Source organism: Hyalella azteca, unplaced genomic scaffold (genome assembly GCF_000764305.2).
Source record: "Hyalella azteca isolate HAZT.00-mixed unplaced genomic scaffold, Hazt_2.0.2 contig5025, whole genome shotgun sequence".
Taxonomy (NCBI): Eukaryota; Metazoa; Arthropoda; class Malacostraca; order Amphipoda; family Hyalellidae; genus Hyalella; species Hyalella azteca.
In genome coordinates, this window is record NW_025935231.1 from 75,295 (window position 1) to 92,433 (window position 17,139).

Consider the following 17,139-nt stretch of genomic DNA (forward strand, 5'->3'; position numbering starts at 1 on the left):
CGTCACTGAGATAATGTATATAAAAATAGTTTTTTAAACTACAAATAGTAATATATACTATTTGTATAAATATACAAATAGTAATATATACAGCAGATATACTTTATTTCGTGTCATGCAAGATTATGAGTGAACAATGAACATGATAGCTGCATGCCCATAATGTGTCGAGTTGCGTCTCAATTATACCTATCAGATAAGGGCTGTTCTAAAACCTTTTGGCAGTGAGCAAACATTTCAAAGGTTCTTGATGGGAAAACAATCTGCCTGCGGGATACAATGAAGCTGATAGCAGCATGGTGCGCTGGTGCCTAATGGATACTTTTCAGAAGCTTTTGCTCCTGAAATTTACTTGTTTTCATTATAAATTTTTTTTGCCGTGTGTATAAATATTCATGTGTATAATGGATGTAATGTTTTATCATGTTAACTTTCTTGTTTTCTGACGTACGTGTACCAGCTTAGAAATGCTTTTACGAGAATCAACTTAATATAAAATATAAACCAATTCATTTACTCGCTCAAGACGCTGTTCGACTTCGCCAAACTAATATTTTTCTACTCGGAGCTGACGAGTCGGCAAAATTGTACTTTTTATTTTAGAAAATTTTATCCTGAACTTCCTCGAGATCTTCCGAAAGCTTTTAAGCAACGATGTTGCTCAGCTGTCGAGCGTCCCAGATGTGCAGAAACTTCAACAAACCTTGCAATGCATTCACCAACTTCACTTTAAGCAAACCGTATTTTGTGTAACTTCTTTCAGCTAGCACATCAGGAAATAAATGCAAAGTGCATGGCAGCATTCACGCCAACAGACGCTTCCATGGCAGGTAATGAGAAAACTTGGCGGCAGTAGCATTGTTCGGGGATGCGCGCTTCTATTTCAGTATCGTCGTGATCGCTTCGGAAATTCTTCAGGCCTTTCAAGGCTCTAGGGTGAACTTGACTACGTTCACTTGTTGGAGTCTAAACTGCAAACTTCTCGTGTGATCTCACAGGCGTCATTAACCGAATATGATGGGCACCTTTGATGATGAATATTATGGTGACCTTTCAATTTTCAAGAAGCAACGGATTTTGATACGTCGTACCAGGCGCATTAATTGTCAAGCCAATTTGTCTTCCACATTATGGTTCCGTTAAACACATAATCTTAAGCATTTAAAAAATTCATATATGCTTGAAACATATAGGACATATTTGCTATAATCAACTTGAGGCCTTTTAAACATCAAACAAAACAACCCTTTATTAAATTTTTTTAATAGTTGCAGAGCGCTTCGGTGGCTTGAGCGTTGTCATTGACCCTATAGTTTGCCTAGACACCTGGTATTTGTGATCTCTTTGAAATGATAAGCGGAATATTAGCTGCTATTAAGAAAAGAAGGAGAAAAATTCATGTTCAAAGCTCAGTCAACATGAATATAACGATACTATTAACGGCATTAATAATGATTTCAATAAATTGCTTGTAGTTTTACCTTTATCTCTAATCTACTTAATCAAAAGACATTCTGATCAGCCTTATAGTCATTCAGTGTCTGTTCAGACTTCAAACTATATGTGTTATTCCTCCTCAGAAAAGGTGATTCCTCAAGCTGTGTGAGTTATTCAGCGCCATAGTCAGAATTCAACATCGGAATCTGTGATACAGGACTCGAATATTCATCGGGCCAATTGGTCTTGATATAGTGAGCGTTGAGAATTTGGTATTCTTTTTTATAAACAAATGGATTAAAATTTGTAGAGTCAAAAGCACCTCCCAGATTGATCTCTGTCAAGGTCTTGTAATATTAAACTATTCATTGCTTGATATATAATCGTGCCGAGAGCTTCGAATGCCGCTCAATAGCATGCTGTCTACTTCAACAACATATAGTGTATGTAAACTAAAAACCAGAATGTTCCCTTACCCCCCTACATTTTAATATCAATATCAATAAGCTAAACCCTCTTACAACTGGCAAGCCAATGTCGTGGTGTTGCAGCGTCCTGAAGAGGAACTGTGGCATCGCCAGCAACAGCGCGCACGCCCAAATGCCCGGTAAGGTCAGCAGCGCCCCCGAGGTGCCCAGCGCGCGACGTGTCGGGTGAATAATTACCTGAGGCAAAGAATTATGATTGCTATCAGTTTTTTCAACACCAAATAATTATTAGTGTGCATTGCAATAATTTTGATCGATTGTAGATGAAGAATGATTAATTTCATCATTAGGAATGTTTAATTTAAGTTAGTTCTTCCAATATATCGAACAAAACTGTGCAGCAACATAAAATATACTTCAATTCGGGCAAAAGATTACAATCTTCCTTGCAGAAGCTCACTCATGTATAAAGTCATAGGAGCTTCTACTGAGTCTTGTAAAATTTGCAACTATTAAACAAGAGACCATTACAGGCGAGTAATAGGATATATGTAGAACAGCGCTTTATCTTCGATATTGAAGGCCGGTATTGCCAGTCATATCGTATTTCAGTCCTTACGATAGGAAATTGAGTTTCGTTCTTGGATGCAAGAAGCTGTTACGAACACAAAAAGCCTTCGCTTATTTGCATCGTCAATCAGTTCTGACTTTCTAATAAAGGTTGCGACCAAATTTTGGACAGAAAGGTCTAAACTTGGGTCAATTGGAAGGTTGAGAAAGAGACTCGTACTCATAACAAACCTTTTCGATTATGTTTTCATAATATCATTATACTCGCATACAGCGGTTGAAAATATATCCTTTTAAATGTAGGTTGGTAAAAATTAATTTCAATAAATCAATTATTATACTGTTCAAACGCATCCATTCAAGAAATTCTCACTTTTGGAGCAAGCCATTGATTTTCTTCAACAGAATTGCTACGATTCGAATTAATGGCCCAGAATATCCGTGTCATAGTACGGTCATTAATCGCTTCACCAGATCTAATACATGGCTATACAGTATATACCAGGTAGATCATACAGCTGCACATCTGAACACTTGCAGCCGCAGAGGCATCTGCTGGCTAGGAAAAAACTGAAAAGCAACAGCACCAGAACATGTGTATAGAATACTATTGACAGGAATGAAATAGTACAGTCTTTCAGCCTTTCATGGATGACTATTTCATTGTATTATTATTTCGGAAGTGATTTTTAAAAACCAAATTAAGCTGCATAATGAGACTCGAACGACTTAACAAGTGGTTGCCCAGACAAGATTCCCATGCGAAAGCAAAAATATGATTGTTTCTGAAACACGGACTAGAGAGTGCTTACAACATACAACAGAGTGCTTTCAGAAGAATTTTTTAGAACTTACTAAAGAACTTACTAAAGAAGAACTTACTAAAGGGCAATCTAAATTTGCAGGTACCAGTACAACTTAGAATCATCACCCAATTAAACTGTATTACTAAAGTAACTCCCACTCACATGATAACGATCGAGTGCAATAGCCGTGATGGATATGGTGGAGACGAAGATGGACGTGGCCTGCAGAGTGCCCACCAGCTTGCACAAGAAGGGGGTGTCCCCGAGCGGCCAGTATTGAGGGACGATCTCGAGCAACGTGAGTGGAGTGGTGGCCAGACAAAGCACCAGGTCTGAGATGGCCAAGTTGATGATGAAGACATTTCTGGCGGTCCTCATGGCGGGCTTCCTGATGACGGCGAGCACGACGAGCGAGTTGCCTGCCACACCCACGGTGATGACGGCGCCGTAAACGAGCAGAAGAGCGGCGAGCAGAGCTCCGTCGAGCCGTAAATTGCCCTCGAACTTCAGGATCAAGTCAAAGTTCAGGCCACCGCTCGCGTTCCACAGAACGCTCAAGTTGCGCGACAGGTTCAAGTCGCTCGCGTTCATCTCTCTGGCCTGCCTGTCTCCCAGAAACATGGCCACGCTCGGCGGCAGCGACATGTAGCCCGGAAAAATGTCAATTTTTTCGTCAGTCACGAGTGCCACTGAATGTCACAAAGTAAGTTTATACTGGTAAACATGTAAAATAATCGCTTCCTCGTGATAGTGAAAAGTACTCAGAAAGTGAGTAATAAAAGGTTATAGGGAACGATTTACAATTATTGATAGAACTGCATCCATCATAGTTCTCTGCTATAGGTAGACGAAATTGATAGCCCGCTGCAGGATACAAAAAATTACACAATTATAGTTCAATTAAATGATTACAGTGAGAGCAGAAGTAGTGTCGAATTTGTGTAGAATTAACGTTTCTGCATGGCTCCAGTTTAGGGGAACAAGGCATCGAAACGAATTGGTTCTTAATTAAGGGATTTAAGCAATATAATAATTACAGGCTATAATAAATTTCATGACTGTAGCTAAATAACTTTGAAATGTTGACACTTGCTAAAAATATTTTTACCATCAGACACTTGTTTCCAGTTTCACATCTGGAGGAGCCATATCGCCTTTAAATTATATTAGACTTTTAACTCAACCCTTCAGTTCTCTGGTTACGGTATGACTACAATAGATTAAATAGACGACCAACGTCTTTCAATGTCCTTATAGTTATACTTGCACTGATAGCCATAAAATAGCATACCACAATAATGAGGAACACCGATCGTAAGAATGTAACGTACTAGTGGGGGATAATTTTAGACCATGTCTTTGCATTTGCTCAATTAGGTAACATATAAATTATTTCAAATAATATAGTTTGTTAGTTTCTACTTTTGGAAGTCGTCAATTCGCGATGTATGGAGCGATCATACAAGTTGTTTGTCTGAATAACAAAATTACCGGTTGCGTATCAAGAAATCAGAACAATTTCATAATTATTGCCCAATTTTCCGTGAAGATGAGCCGAAAAGTTTCTGAGCTCGCGTTCATCGCTGAGGATCATATATACTAAGTTTTTTAATTTAATTTTACCCAACTTCAATACCAGTAATATTGCTGAGTTACCACGCAAGCCGGTCAAATACCGGTACTCAGTGAAGTTTTCTTTTAAAGGACATTTTTATCAAAGTTGCTGTATGATCATATCATGATTGTTATGATCCCACCCGATGTAATTTAGATCGCTTATACATACTCGTACACATAGTAAGCGACAGTACACGAGTATAAATACAGAATATATAACAGCTACACTCTTTTCAATAGGGTTGTTTGTATTGAAAGGCTTTACGTTACTTTATTCGTAACTAATCCAAGTTAATTTTTGAAGAATATTGCTGATATCGTTCGACTACTGCTTGCACGGTGCACATAAAGAATTTCACTACGTTAATTAAATAAAATTCATACAATCTTCTATGCAACTCATCAGTGCGACAATACTTCTCGCTTCACCAACACAAACTCCACTCACTTCGATTCACAAACTCCCTGCTAGCATCGTTGGCTCTCCGAGCATGAACGCGTTCAAGAACATACTATGTATATGAAACGATGCAGAGATATTTGTTTTGATTAAAAATGCCTCCCGCCTCCTAGACTGGTGGATGATCAGCAGCTACTTGGTTTTAATATCAGCTATGGATAGATCTTGTCAAAAGGTCAGTTCTCAGATCTCAGGGTGAAGAGTAATGAACAGAATAAGAATTGGTGACAGGTCGAACTTGGCCTATTCATCAACGCTGAGACAACAGTAATATACCATGCCAGTACCACACTTCATCCGATACGTTTGTAAAGAGTGCCTTAATGCTTAACTCAATCACTGCGTCAAGTTTATATCTATCACAAATATCAGGTTACATTCTAACGCGCGTCACTTCATTGCATTTGATATAATGATAGGCGGTTAAATGCTTGCAGTTGCGTGATCTACAACTAGAACGAGGCAAGGCGTGCGTCGGCAAAAACAGGCTCACATACTCTCACTAACGTTCACTCACTTTAATAATTATATTATCAATGTAACAAATACTTGATTTAATATGGGGTGCATGTATAAAAGAAAATTGCATATTTGTGATACATTTTATATTAAATAAAACTCCTTGCAGTTGATACGTTAAATATTTCTTAAACGAAAACAATATACTTGTCAATCCAAATTATTGTTGCGGCACACAAAATCTTATAAAGTTTTATCAGTCGTAAACAAGTTTCCTTATTAATAACAATTGTAACATATGAACCACTCTTCATTGCAAATAAATTGAATTTAAACCCGAGAAACAGTTTTCAGCGGCGTGAAATTGAAAACTCAAATAACTGTTGGACAGCATTCTTAGTTGCCCTGAGCAATTAACTGCAGGTCTGCACACATTCATTTGGAAGCAGCAACATTTAATCATCACGTTTTCAATCAATTCATTCGAGTTTTACTTAAACAATCAATGAAGAGCTATAAAAAAATAAGACAAGGTAAGACAGCCCTAAAACAATCATTCTTTATAAGTTATCAACACTCGACTGTGCGGGAACTATAGTAATTATACGTTAACATTCACGTGTTTAAATAACGGATAAATTTCGAATTTTAAACAAAATTTTCTGATAAAGATCCAAATGTAAGTTCCTCGGTCTGTTCAAAAAATCGTAGCCCCGCTGTTCACTGAGCGACTCTTCGTCGCACCACACCTACTCCGACGCCCGGCCTTGTATGACTGACGCGACAGTTAGACGCCGGCCAGGCTTTCTCCTCTGTCACCAACTTCTTCAACTGGAGTGAGAAGTCAAGCAATGAACTAAATGAGTGAAGGAAGCGTCACAACATGAGTACCTCGAAGCAAAGACTTCATGGCCAGTGGAATCGAACCAGGAAGTTGAATCAAACCTCAATTAAAATATAATATAAATGGAAACAATTCCCGTACATTTGCTTATAGCTCATTCCTACGGAGGTAGCTTCTTATTGTGCATTTCTTGCTAGTTGCCAACATCTTTTATAGCCTAGAACTTTGTCCTTTCCCTAGTACTCACATTACAAGGTTGAATATAGTTGAGCAAATAACTATCGACGCAAATGCTTGAAGTACGTCTTTGCATCATGAGTAATTGCATCCAAGTTTGTCCCTTCGCTAAACATGGAACTTCATAATCCCGTTTATCAATTAGATTATAGTGAAATGCAACTAGTTTAATGGTGGACCTCAGGGAAAACGTTTATAGCGAGCCTCGTGTGTCATGATTTCTTCCTGAAGGAAAGAGTCAGGAGGTCAGCGGCCAGGTAGTCGCCACGTTAATACGAGCCATCTACGGGCCTGGCTCCCCCGACTGCTGATGGCAGGAGGCAGGAGGACAACGGCCAAGAACTGGCCACGTCTCTTATTACGAGCCATCCAAGGGCCCGGCTCTGTCTCTTATACACATCTAGATGTGTATAAGAGACAGCATCTACCCAGTCTATTTCTGGATGGTTAAAGTCACCAACGATCAACGTATGCGACCTGCTGAATGACATGCTCGGTAAAAGGCTGTTTAGTACTTTATTGTTATCAGAGGAGCTGTTAGGTGATCTGTAAATGACCCGTATGAGAAGGCTATGAGAGACAATGAGAGACAATGTCACATTGCAAATTTTATAATTTTATATCCGGCAAACTCTGTGTTATTCTCTGTGTAACATGAATCCTTTAAGCTTGGCAACAAAAAATCTTAAGACTTTTTTATTAATAAATATAAATTTGTTAGTAAATAAAAGAATAAATCTTTGACAGAAAATCATCAGTATCATCCCATATACATATAGAAAAATTCTAGCATAAAAATAGATCGCATAATACTTTAAAGAACCGGTAAAAGTTTTGAACAAAACGGGCTAGCTTCTCATTTAGGAGGCAATATTTTCTTAATATGAAAAAAGTTTTGATTTGAAGGCGAGCAACGAGTACACGAAACAATAAAAATCGCTACATCGAAGCTCTTCTGAAATATGGCGTCGCCTGGACCAAATAATTTCATACAGGGAATTCGCACTAATTTATTACCAGTTTTCGAAGGTTATATGTTTTTAGCGCATTTTCTCATTTATGAAAAAAACGCTATTGTGCTCATCATGTCCGTCTGTCTGTCTGTCTGTCCGTCCGTGACTTCACATTTTCGTCGACGAGAAAATGCGCTCTCTGTCACTCACTGCAAAGAGTACTGAGTTATCTTTTTATAAGTTCAAGGTATATAAATCTAAAAGCAAAGAAACCGCGAAGTAAATTCACCATATATTCAACGAAAAATTCTCGAAGACCAGTTCCATCTTTAGTTCAAAGAGGTTAGATAGAGATATCTAGATTACTCCAACCAAGGCTATACCCTCGGGCCATGCATAGAATGCAGTGCAATATCTCACCAAGGCGAAGACATTACCGATACGCATGACAAGTTTACGAGAATTCTTGCAAAGCAGCAGGCGCTGCTAGAAAAATTTACGGTGTGACCGAAATGTCGCCCTCTGTTACCTCAGATAAAACTCTTTACCATTACGAATAAACATGATGAGGATTTTGGGTTTCATTTATACCTGCAGGGAAATTTTCAGGAGTATTTTCACTGAAAATTATATATTTGAATATTAACACTTATTATATTATATATTAACACAAATTTTTCATCTCATATACATTCAATCAGGAAACAAAAGTTAATAAACTTCCAAATGTATGGCCTTATAATTACTATAAACAAATTGTAAAAAACATAATATAGGTTTTGAATATCACTTCAAAGAGCTTGTGCCCTTGATAAAATTTCGCTTTAAAATAATATTTGCAAGATAATGTTGCGAAATTAAAGAATGACTATTAAGAAGCAGTCCCCGCACTCCTACAGGACCAAGCAACAGCTTTCCGAAGCAGCTTCTATTAACCATTCAATTCACAAACGTTCCATTTGAACTGCTATTTAATCTTTATGTTGCACCACAGTTTCCAGATTTGTTTTCATAATCATAAATTCAAAATATTTTGTTGTGCAGGATACTTATCCTCTAATTAGTTTAGGACTTTTTTCACCTATGAACGTTTTGGCACCCTCGACATATATGAGTAAACGTTTCCTGTATTAATTTTCGCCATAAAGTCCATTACGGTTTTTTCACCACGCACAAGTAAATATTTGAATGCGCGTTACTTAAACTATACTAATGGAAATAGGTTAATAATCTTTTATTGGTTATAGATGAACTGTATATTTTCATCAGCTGATAATATAATGGTTATATTAATCTTTGAAAATAATTAATCAACCAGTTTGTTTCATTTCATTTTATTTAACAACAATTTCAGATCGATTGACTTAGAATTCAACCTTCCAATCAAGCTCTTGAAAATGCAGCAGCAATACAAGTTTCTAAACTTATTCTGTCAAAGTACAAAGCAATCATCTGTTATGTCACCTTCAGGCACACACCTTCCACTTATGATTGAATGCAGAACTTCAGGAATGAACCTCTAAATAATTAGGCCTTGAATGCGGAGAACTGTCAAAAATTAGGTTGCTAATACCACCGCGCCAACTATAATTTTTCCATGTTATTCCATTTCTCAAAATAATATCATGCTTGATTATTTGATAATATCTGTGGCTTAAATTAAATTAATTAAATTGTTTGAATGTCAATGATGAGCCAAGAGATCTTCTGCTACGACCGTTCATGAAACAGTATTATTGGCGATGATGCTCCGAGATTATCTCTTTTTCTTATCATTTCCACTGGCGCGTCGTCACTGCTTACTAAATTCTTCATTTTAATTTCCTACCATGGTTTCGCACACAGATACCGTTCAAGAAACTTATATGATTGGAATGTTCCTAGAGAAAGCTACCTCTGTAAATGAAAGCGTCAATTCTTAATTCTCTGACAATGTTCAAACCTCCCGAGCCTTATTTCCGGGAGGCTACAGATCTACTTGATGCTAATCATATCTAAATGATTTATGAGAGAACAATTTTATAATAACTTTCGAGATGAAAGATGCGATGAACACCGGAAATAAGAGGAGAACCGATATCTTCAAATCAAATCTGCGCGAGAAAAGTGGAAAGAAAAGCCCTAAGCAGCTATATCCAGGATATCATCATTGACTTGAACTCTAACAGGGCATCATGCTAATATTCTTACAAGTTTATGTTTTGAATGGCATTTATGATGAAGTGGCGCCCATTCATAATTATTAACGTAACGTTACTCTGTCGAAGCAACATGATTGGCTCGTCATGTAATGTCGGTATCAATTATTTTGAAGAGACTACAATTAATAGTCAAATTATGCTATTATTCAGGTATATGACATGCCTGGATGGTTATCAATTAAATGTTTCTTCGATCTAATGTATATAAGGATTTCACAAGATAAATAAAACACGGTAAAACCATTCGTGTGCATTAAATATATTTTTAATTTCTTGTAAAATGACAGGTCATCCCGGCGTAACCGGGGATCAATAATAATTTGTGTTCTCGAATCCAGTTAATAATAATTTTAATGCATTCTGGTTGAAAAATCCGTTCAAACCCACATTTTTCATAAAACTCCCATTTGATTCTCGTTTCAAAATATGTGTCGGCCTAATTTGCGCATTTCAAATTAAATGTCAATATTAATTTTATTTTGTGATTAAATGTTGACAATTTATCAATAAAGTAAAACTTTTCGGCCCAATCTTCTTCTCGCAGTTTTCCAATGCTACGCTTTTCTCCCACCAAGAATGCATTTTTTTCCAATCTCGACGCGATTTATCCTCTATTACTCGCACTGGGTGATTCGCGGAAACTTTTTGATTTAAAGTTCAATAAAAAACTATTAAAGTTATCACAAAAAAATATAGATTTTATTACCAAAGACACAACCTGAATTTTTGTATCACTTAGTTTTAAAGATGACATCTGATTAATGACGGACCCCATTGGCAGTGCATTCAGTCACTCAATTTTTGGAGTTCCTTTCAATTCGCAGAAGCATATTGACAGGTATGTTGAAGATGGCTTGGCGTATTTTGTTCTTCTTATTAGTTAGGGCCCGTGGACAGTCATTGTAAACGATTTATTTAAGATAACCCCATAAAAAATCAGATTGAGCCAAATTAGGGGATAGGCCAGGGCAAAATAGGTCACCTCCCAAGGAGATGAGGTGCTCTGCTCAACGTTGTCGCAGAAAATCTATTGAACATCGCGCTGTGTAGGCCGCGGCTCCATCCTGACTAGGATGACACAAAACTAGGCCCATGACTAGGCTCCATTCTGACTAGGCGGGACACAAAACTTCAAGCCCTTGCCTTTCATCTGAAATTCTCCCCGCCCTTTTCCTACGGCATTTTTGGCGCGAAATACAAACAGGAAGTGTCCATGAATCACCTTGTACAAATTATTCGCGCCCTAGCAGGCCCCATATATATAAGGGGTGCTCGGCTACAAAACCACACACTAACAAACTTTGATAAAATATGTAGCATTAGTACAAGATAAATACGGAATGAATGTATAAGCTGGCTATTTAAAACTGAAATATTTAATATCGTTGTCCAAAACTAAGAAGTAATGAAGAATTCAGAGTTGAGCGATTTTATTTTTGTAAACAAAACTTTATTTGAGATATTAATGATAGAACCACTTTATTTGATGTGGATATAACAAACAAAACTATTTGAATGATGATAGAACCACTTTATATTTACGTCAATTCAGCTTCTTTGTTAATACAAATATGAAACGAATTGTTGGGTAGTTTTCATATTGATTTGCTCAGTTATTTGCTTACAAGAAATGTTTAAACATCACAAATAGAACTTCAAATCACGGATACCTTGACATATACATTTTAAATAGCTAGTGCGCACATAAAAATATTCATTTTCAAGCAATTTTATGTTGCCCTTATTGTGCGGAATTGATTAACGGTGTCATGCAGTTCATCGTATGATAGCTCACAAATTATTCAATTTTGTGTGAAAGCTATTTGACTGTTTGAAACTATTTCTTTATAATACCGACCAAGTCGAGATGGGTTAATCGGTTTGATATCCTTTAGCTAGTTTGCAGGTTGATTATTTCCTCATATTTTTGTGATGCATAATAAAATTCGGTGCTTCAGAGTGCTGCAAACTTGCTGAATATTGGGAAACAGATGCACACATTGCAACGAAAAAACTAAGGTAAGTGAACAAAGACTAAGTAAGGCAACTACAATATTTGAAACTTTGTCTGCATTTTCATCATTTCTGCGCTTCCTTTTCAACTTCATGTTCCTCTTTACCATCTTTGAAAACACTGAACTCCTGATAAATACCTCGAAGTGACTAAGTTCGTGCGTGCTACAATTTCAGCTACTTCAGCTGGCTTACAGAAAGGCTTGCAGCTTGCAGAAGCAGACGGCTGCCGTCCCAGCGTAGTTCTGCAGGCGAATGTAGCGGATGTTGCCAGAGGCAACTGTAACACAGACGGGTAAGTGGTACAGCAAAAAGACAAGCTTAATTTTAGAGTACATAATATGCTTTCAGTTTGCCACACTATCCATTCATATCGATCGAAGGAGTGATAGTGTTTCACTAGTGCATGCGAAGAGCCTGGTCGATCTCAACGCCAACTCGTCAAGCTAATTCTTTCTTTGCGACTTTATGATAGTCATATTAAAGATGCGAAGCACTCCCTTGTCTTGTCAATGGCACTTGCGTCACTAACTACTCCTAGTAAAGGCAACTGAATCACTGTTTTTTTTATATTTCATCACTAATCTCCTTGAAGGAAAGTGTGCCAGATTTAATCTGAGGCAATGCTTGTGAATGTTGACGGAGTCACAAGGTCGTCGTGAGTACCACTACCGCCTTAGGCCGTCATGTATATGACATCAGGTATTCTGGTATTATCTGGTGTGTAAAGTATGGATAAAAATACCAGAACCTGGTATGCTGTAGGATCTGGTATCGAACCTATTTTATACACAGGTAAATTTTACAACTAAGAAAATGATTATCATAGAAAACGCAAAAACACGTATAAGATAATTTTTTATTATCTTTAACCTGTGAGAGTCTACGCAGGTTAGGTTAAGTTAGGACAAGGTTATACTCGCGATCTATCTTAAAGATAACGGAACTAAACCTAGCTTAACCTAACCTGCGAGGATAGAGAAACATCTCTTATCTTAACCCGATTATCTTAACCGTTCTCCGATTATCTTAATTGGTTCATTTTCTGGTGGTAATATAGGGTCGAAAAGGGTCGAAAGCTGTAAAGCTGTGGTACTGTGGTGGGAACCAAAAACCGGAACACTTAGTGTGCAGACAACTTGCGAAGGTAGAAGGTAAGAGTGTCCCTTGTGACTTTTGTGATTATAGGCAACTGCGTCCTACACTTCTGAGTAACGCAGTGAGTAAATTTAAAACTGCCGAGAAAGTGCTAAACCTTTTCGTCTCGAAATAGGTCTCAAAATGAACCCAGAAGAAGAATTTCCATCAAGAAGACAATGAGTCCGCAAAAAAGTCCCAGGATGAAATTATAAGTCTAGCCAATAATTGTCTCGGAATTGAAATATTGTGTTCCAGAAATTTCGAAAGCTTCGCTACAGATATAAAATGAAATATGTCCTAATAAAACGTTACGCAATATAACGATACTGACTCATCATAACGATGCAGGACATTCTATTACGATACGGGACTGAACGAGACATCCCAAATGCTCAGATTACGGACAAGCAAATAAAATACCGTAATTATTAATGAGTCAGATTTGGCGACATTCGACTGCTCACTCGACTTCGTAATTGAGTGTCGTTAGGTTGATTGTACAAACTACGGAACTCAATGAATAAAACTTCATTTTTCGAAATATGGCATGTACGTAGAAGGTATGCATATATGTACATACTACTGCATGGAGAGTAAGCATGCCCACATTTAGCTCGTTGATTTAATTTTTTAGCGCGTCTTTTGAATCCGGTAATGTTTGAGTATGGTCAGAGTTAAATAATCAATCTGCAAGCGGTCACGATGCACGGAAGATATCTGGAAATATCTAAAAAATCGCAATTTAAATTTTGTATTGAAGATCAACTGAGAGGTCTCGTTTTGTTGCATTTTTCCGATGAAAATTTTGAATCCATGGAAATTTTAAAGCTTATATTTCGCCTGGCACATCTCGTTTCGGTATCGTCCCGGATTTCACCAAATTGAAAATTGTCCTACTTTTTTTTCTCGAATGTGTTTAGGATACTCAGTACAGGCGTGGGTATAGACTTACTGTTTATGATGTACTTGTAGAAGTTGGGAGAGGCGGTGGCCGGAGTTTGGTAGATGATTGGATCAGACTCTGTGCCAGTGTTGCCCGCCTGCAGACGATGTGTCTCATAAAGCAATAATTCATAACAATTGTATATATATATATATATATATATATATATATACACTGTAGCGTCATTGACGTTAAGCGATCCCAGCTTGCAAAATTTACAAATTTCTCCTCGCTCATTTTGCAATTTGATCTTCGAATTCGGTTTAACAGGACTGGAGGCCTTCTCATTTAATTTTTTTCCTCTCTGACCAGCCATCATAAAATGCAAGAGCCGAAGAAAAAACACAATTTAAAACTGAAACAAGTTAAGTAAAAATTGTAAAGTTTCAGAGGGCTGTAAAAACTCAGTTACAGACTTGAGAATAAGCGGCTTGCAAATGCAAGAGCTAGATAAACACAAGTTAAAAACCGAAATCAAGTTGAGTAAAATTTGTACAAATTGTTAGATTGTTCAAAATTGTTAGAGACTTGAGAGCAAGCGGCTTTCAGAGAGCGGCGATCACAGCGGCTAGGAAGAGGTAGGCGCGAGAACAAAGGCTTATATTGTCCCGCGTGGGTCAGGGCGTGGGCGTTACCCTCGCGCGGCAACCCTCACTGACTCTACAGGTCCGCGTTGTTTGAAAATGAAAACACTTTCACTTGTTTGGCTTGTTCATTCTATTTGCACTCACTTTCACTGATTTCACTGAACTGAACTGAAATTCGGTTATTCTCTGGCACGGATCATAAAAAAATGCGAAAAGAGTTCCGAAAACGGCACAGTAAAAAGTTAAAAATTTAGAAATTTGGGACCACGAGCACGAGCGTCCGCTCTCGACCACGGCTTAACGGAGACTCAAGTCGTGTCTGGCTATTGACGGAAAATCGAAGCTAATACTATCTATATATAATATAAATATTTATCTAACCTAACGTGTTTGGCGTTCAAAATCATTTCGCATAATTTTATTCATATTTCCGGTGTTGCACAATTCTGTATAAACTGGTTATCGAAATGATAGAACGACGCGGTTTTCGTCGCACAATTACTTCGCGTCGCAGAATTCACTGAAAATTGTCTCACAATTGCCCGAACTTCCTTAGTCCGTAAGTATATTTATAAATATGATCCTTTAACAATGATTAACTTAAACATTTATATGCAGAAATATTCAACCTCAACACTTTTCAATTAACACAACATCTTTGACAAAGATCAGCCGGTGAGGTGCACCTGACACCACAAGACAGGAAACCAACAATGAAAAAAATTAACACAATATAAACCTCTTACCTGAACAGTGACGGACTTGAAGTAGTTGACGCCTTCGAAACCTGGACCAGTGATGACAACTTTCCTAACGGGCAGGCTGGCTGCAAGGTCGATCAGAACCCAGCTGTTTGCGTAGGTGGTGCAAAAGCAATCAGGCCAAGAGGTGAAGCAATCCGTTCCCGTTCCCGCAGTCTACATCAGAAAAGAGAAGTAAGTTATACATTCAACAAATCATTAAGACGTACAACATAATTTATTTTTTCGTATTTTCAGTCAACATTTCACTCAAAACACTGTTTCAAATGAGGTATGGGTTAACACAACATGAATACAGCTGCGAGCTGCATTATTTAGTACTCGCAGTCAGGAAGAAACTCTAAGAGTGTATGATATTAATTTTAAGTTGTTGAAATTACTAGTTCAACATAACTCCTTGCAGTTCAATTCACACACTTTATACAAATCCATCATTTTTAAATGTTTAATGGACATGCAATCCGTCATCGTTAACGAAGTGACCATTGCTCAAAATTTGCACTATGTAAATTTTATTTCAGAAAACTGAACGGATCATTGTCCAAATAGTGACGCACTTTTTTACCCGCAGTTCGAGCAGAGAGCGAACGAAGCAAATATACGCCCTATTCTTAAATCAAACTCAATTTAGCTAATCACACAGGAGGTGAAAAGTGCTTCACTATCTGGCCAATAACCTTTTCATTTCTCAGAATGAATTTTTAGCGCATTTTCTCATTTATGGAAAAAATGCACTATTGTGCTCGCCATGTCCGTCCATCCGTCTGTCTGTCAGTCCGTCTGTCCTTGACCTCAAGTTTTCGTCGACGAGAAAATGCGCTCTCTGTCACTCACTGCTGTGAGTACTGAGTTATATTTTTTTTGTCATTGCATCATTAGCTGACGTAAGGCCAGTACTTCAAGCGTCGCCAGACTTTTGAGAATTTAAAATTTTTAGTGTAAAGTTCCGAAGCGACATCTGCAATGCCAGTTGTGGGTGCAAGAAGAAAAAACTGAAGTATTTGAAATCGCCTAAATTTTTAATTCAAACCTTTTCAGCGCATTTTCTCATTAATGGAAAAAAGGCACTATTGTCTGTCCGTCTGTCTGTCCGTCCGTCTGCCCGTCCGTCTGTCAGTCCATCTGTCCGTCCGTCCGTCTATCTGTGACATTCACGTTTTCGTCGACGAGAAAATGCGCTCGATCTCTGTCACTCACTGTAGTGAGTACTGAGTTATATTTAAAATGCATCAATTGCCTAATATTTTTTGCGCTGATAATTTAAACATTTATTTATTTTTTTAAGTGAAACGCAGTTTGTATTGCATAGGTCGGAAATTTGTAGCCATGCATGTACAATCATATTAACTTTAAAATGCTAAGCACGGAAAATAAAATTTAATTGTCAAATGCTGTCATCGATTCTATGTGAACGATCAATCAATATAACCTAAAAAAATAGATCAGTACTCACTGCAGTGAGTGACAGAGAGCGCATTTTCTCGTCGGTCCGTGACGTGAAGTCACGGACGCACGGACATGACGAGCACAATAGCGTTTTTTTCTATAAATGAGAAAATGCGCTATAAAGAAGTATTTATTAATTTGTTGTTTGGATTCTGATAATCGTTCTAGATGTTTTTCCGACTAATGAATAAAGAGGTTTCTTTTTAAAACAATTTTTATTTTATTCGATAATTTGGT

General features: G+C 37.6%; 1 protein-coding gene across 1 annotated transcript; it reads right to left on the reverse strand.

Annotated features, from left to right (window-relative positions):
- Positions 1-644: 644 nt before the first annotated feature.
- LOC108668392 (neuropeptide F receptor-like) lies at positions 645-4,142 on the reverse strand. The gene is made up of 3 exons (XM_018155596.2): positions 3,404-4,142; positions 1,959-2,102; positions 645-665 (listed from the first exon to the last, which is right to left on the reverse strand). Exons 1-3 carry the CDS (start codon positions 3,884-3,886, stop codon positions 645-647), a joined length of 648 nt encoding a protein of 215 aa, XP_018011085.1. The 5' UTR covers positions 3,887-4,142.
- Between the last annotated feature and the right edge of the window lie 12,997 nt (positions 4,143-17,139).

Excerpts from the sequence above, each read along its gene's own strand:
- LOC108668392 (XM_018155596.2), bottom strand. The coding sequence starts at position 3,886 with ATGTCGCTGCCGCCGAGCGTGGCCATGTTTCTGGGAGACAGGCAGGCC. Across the intron at positions 2,103-3,403 it reads TTGCACTCGATCGTTATCAT|GTAATTATTCACCCGACACG; the intron begins GTGAGTGGGAGT and ends TCTTTGCCTCAG. Across the intron at positions 666-1,958 it reads ACGACATTGGCTTGCCAGTT|CTGAGCAACATCGTTGCTTA; the intron begins GTAAGAGGGTTT and ends GACGCTCGACAG.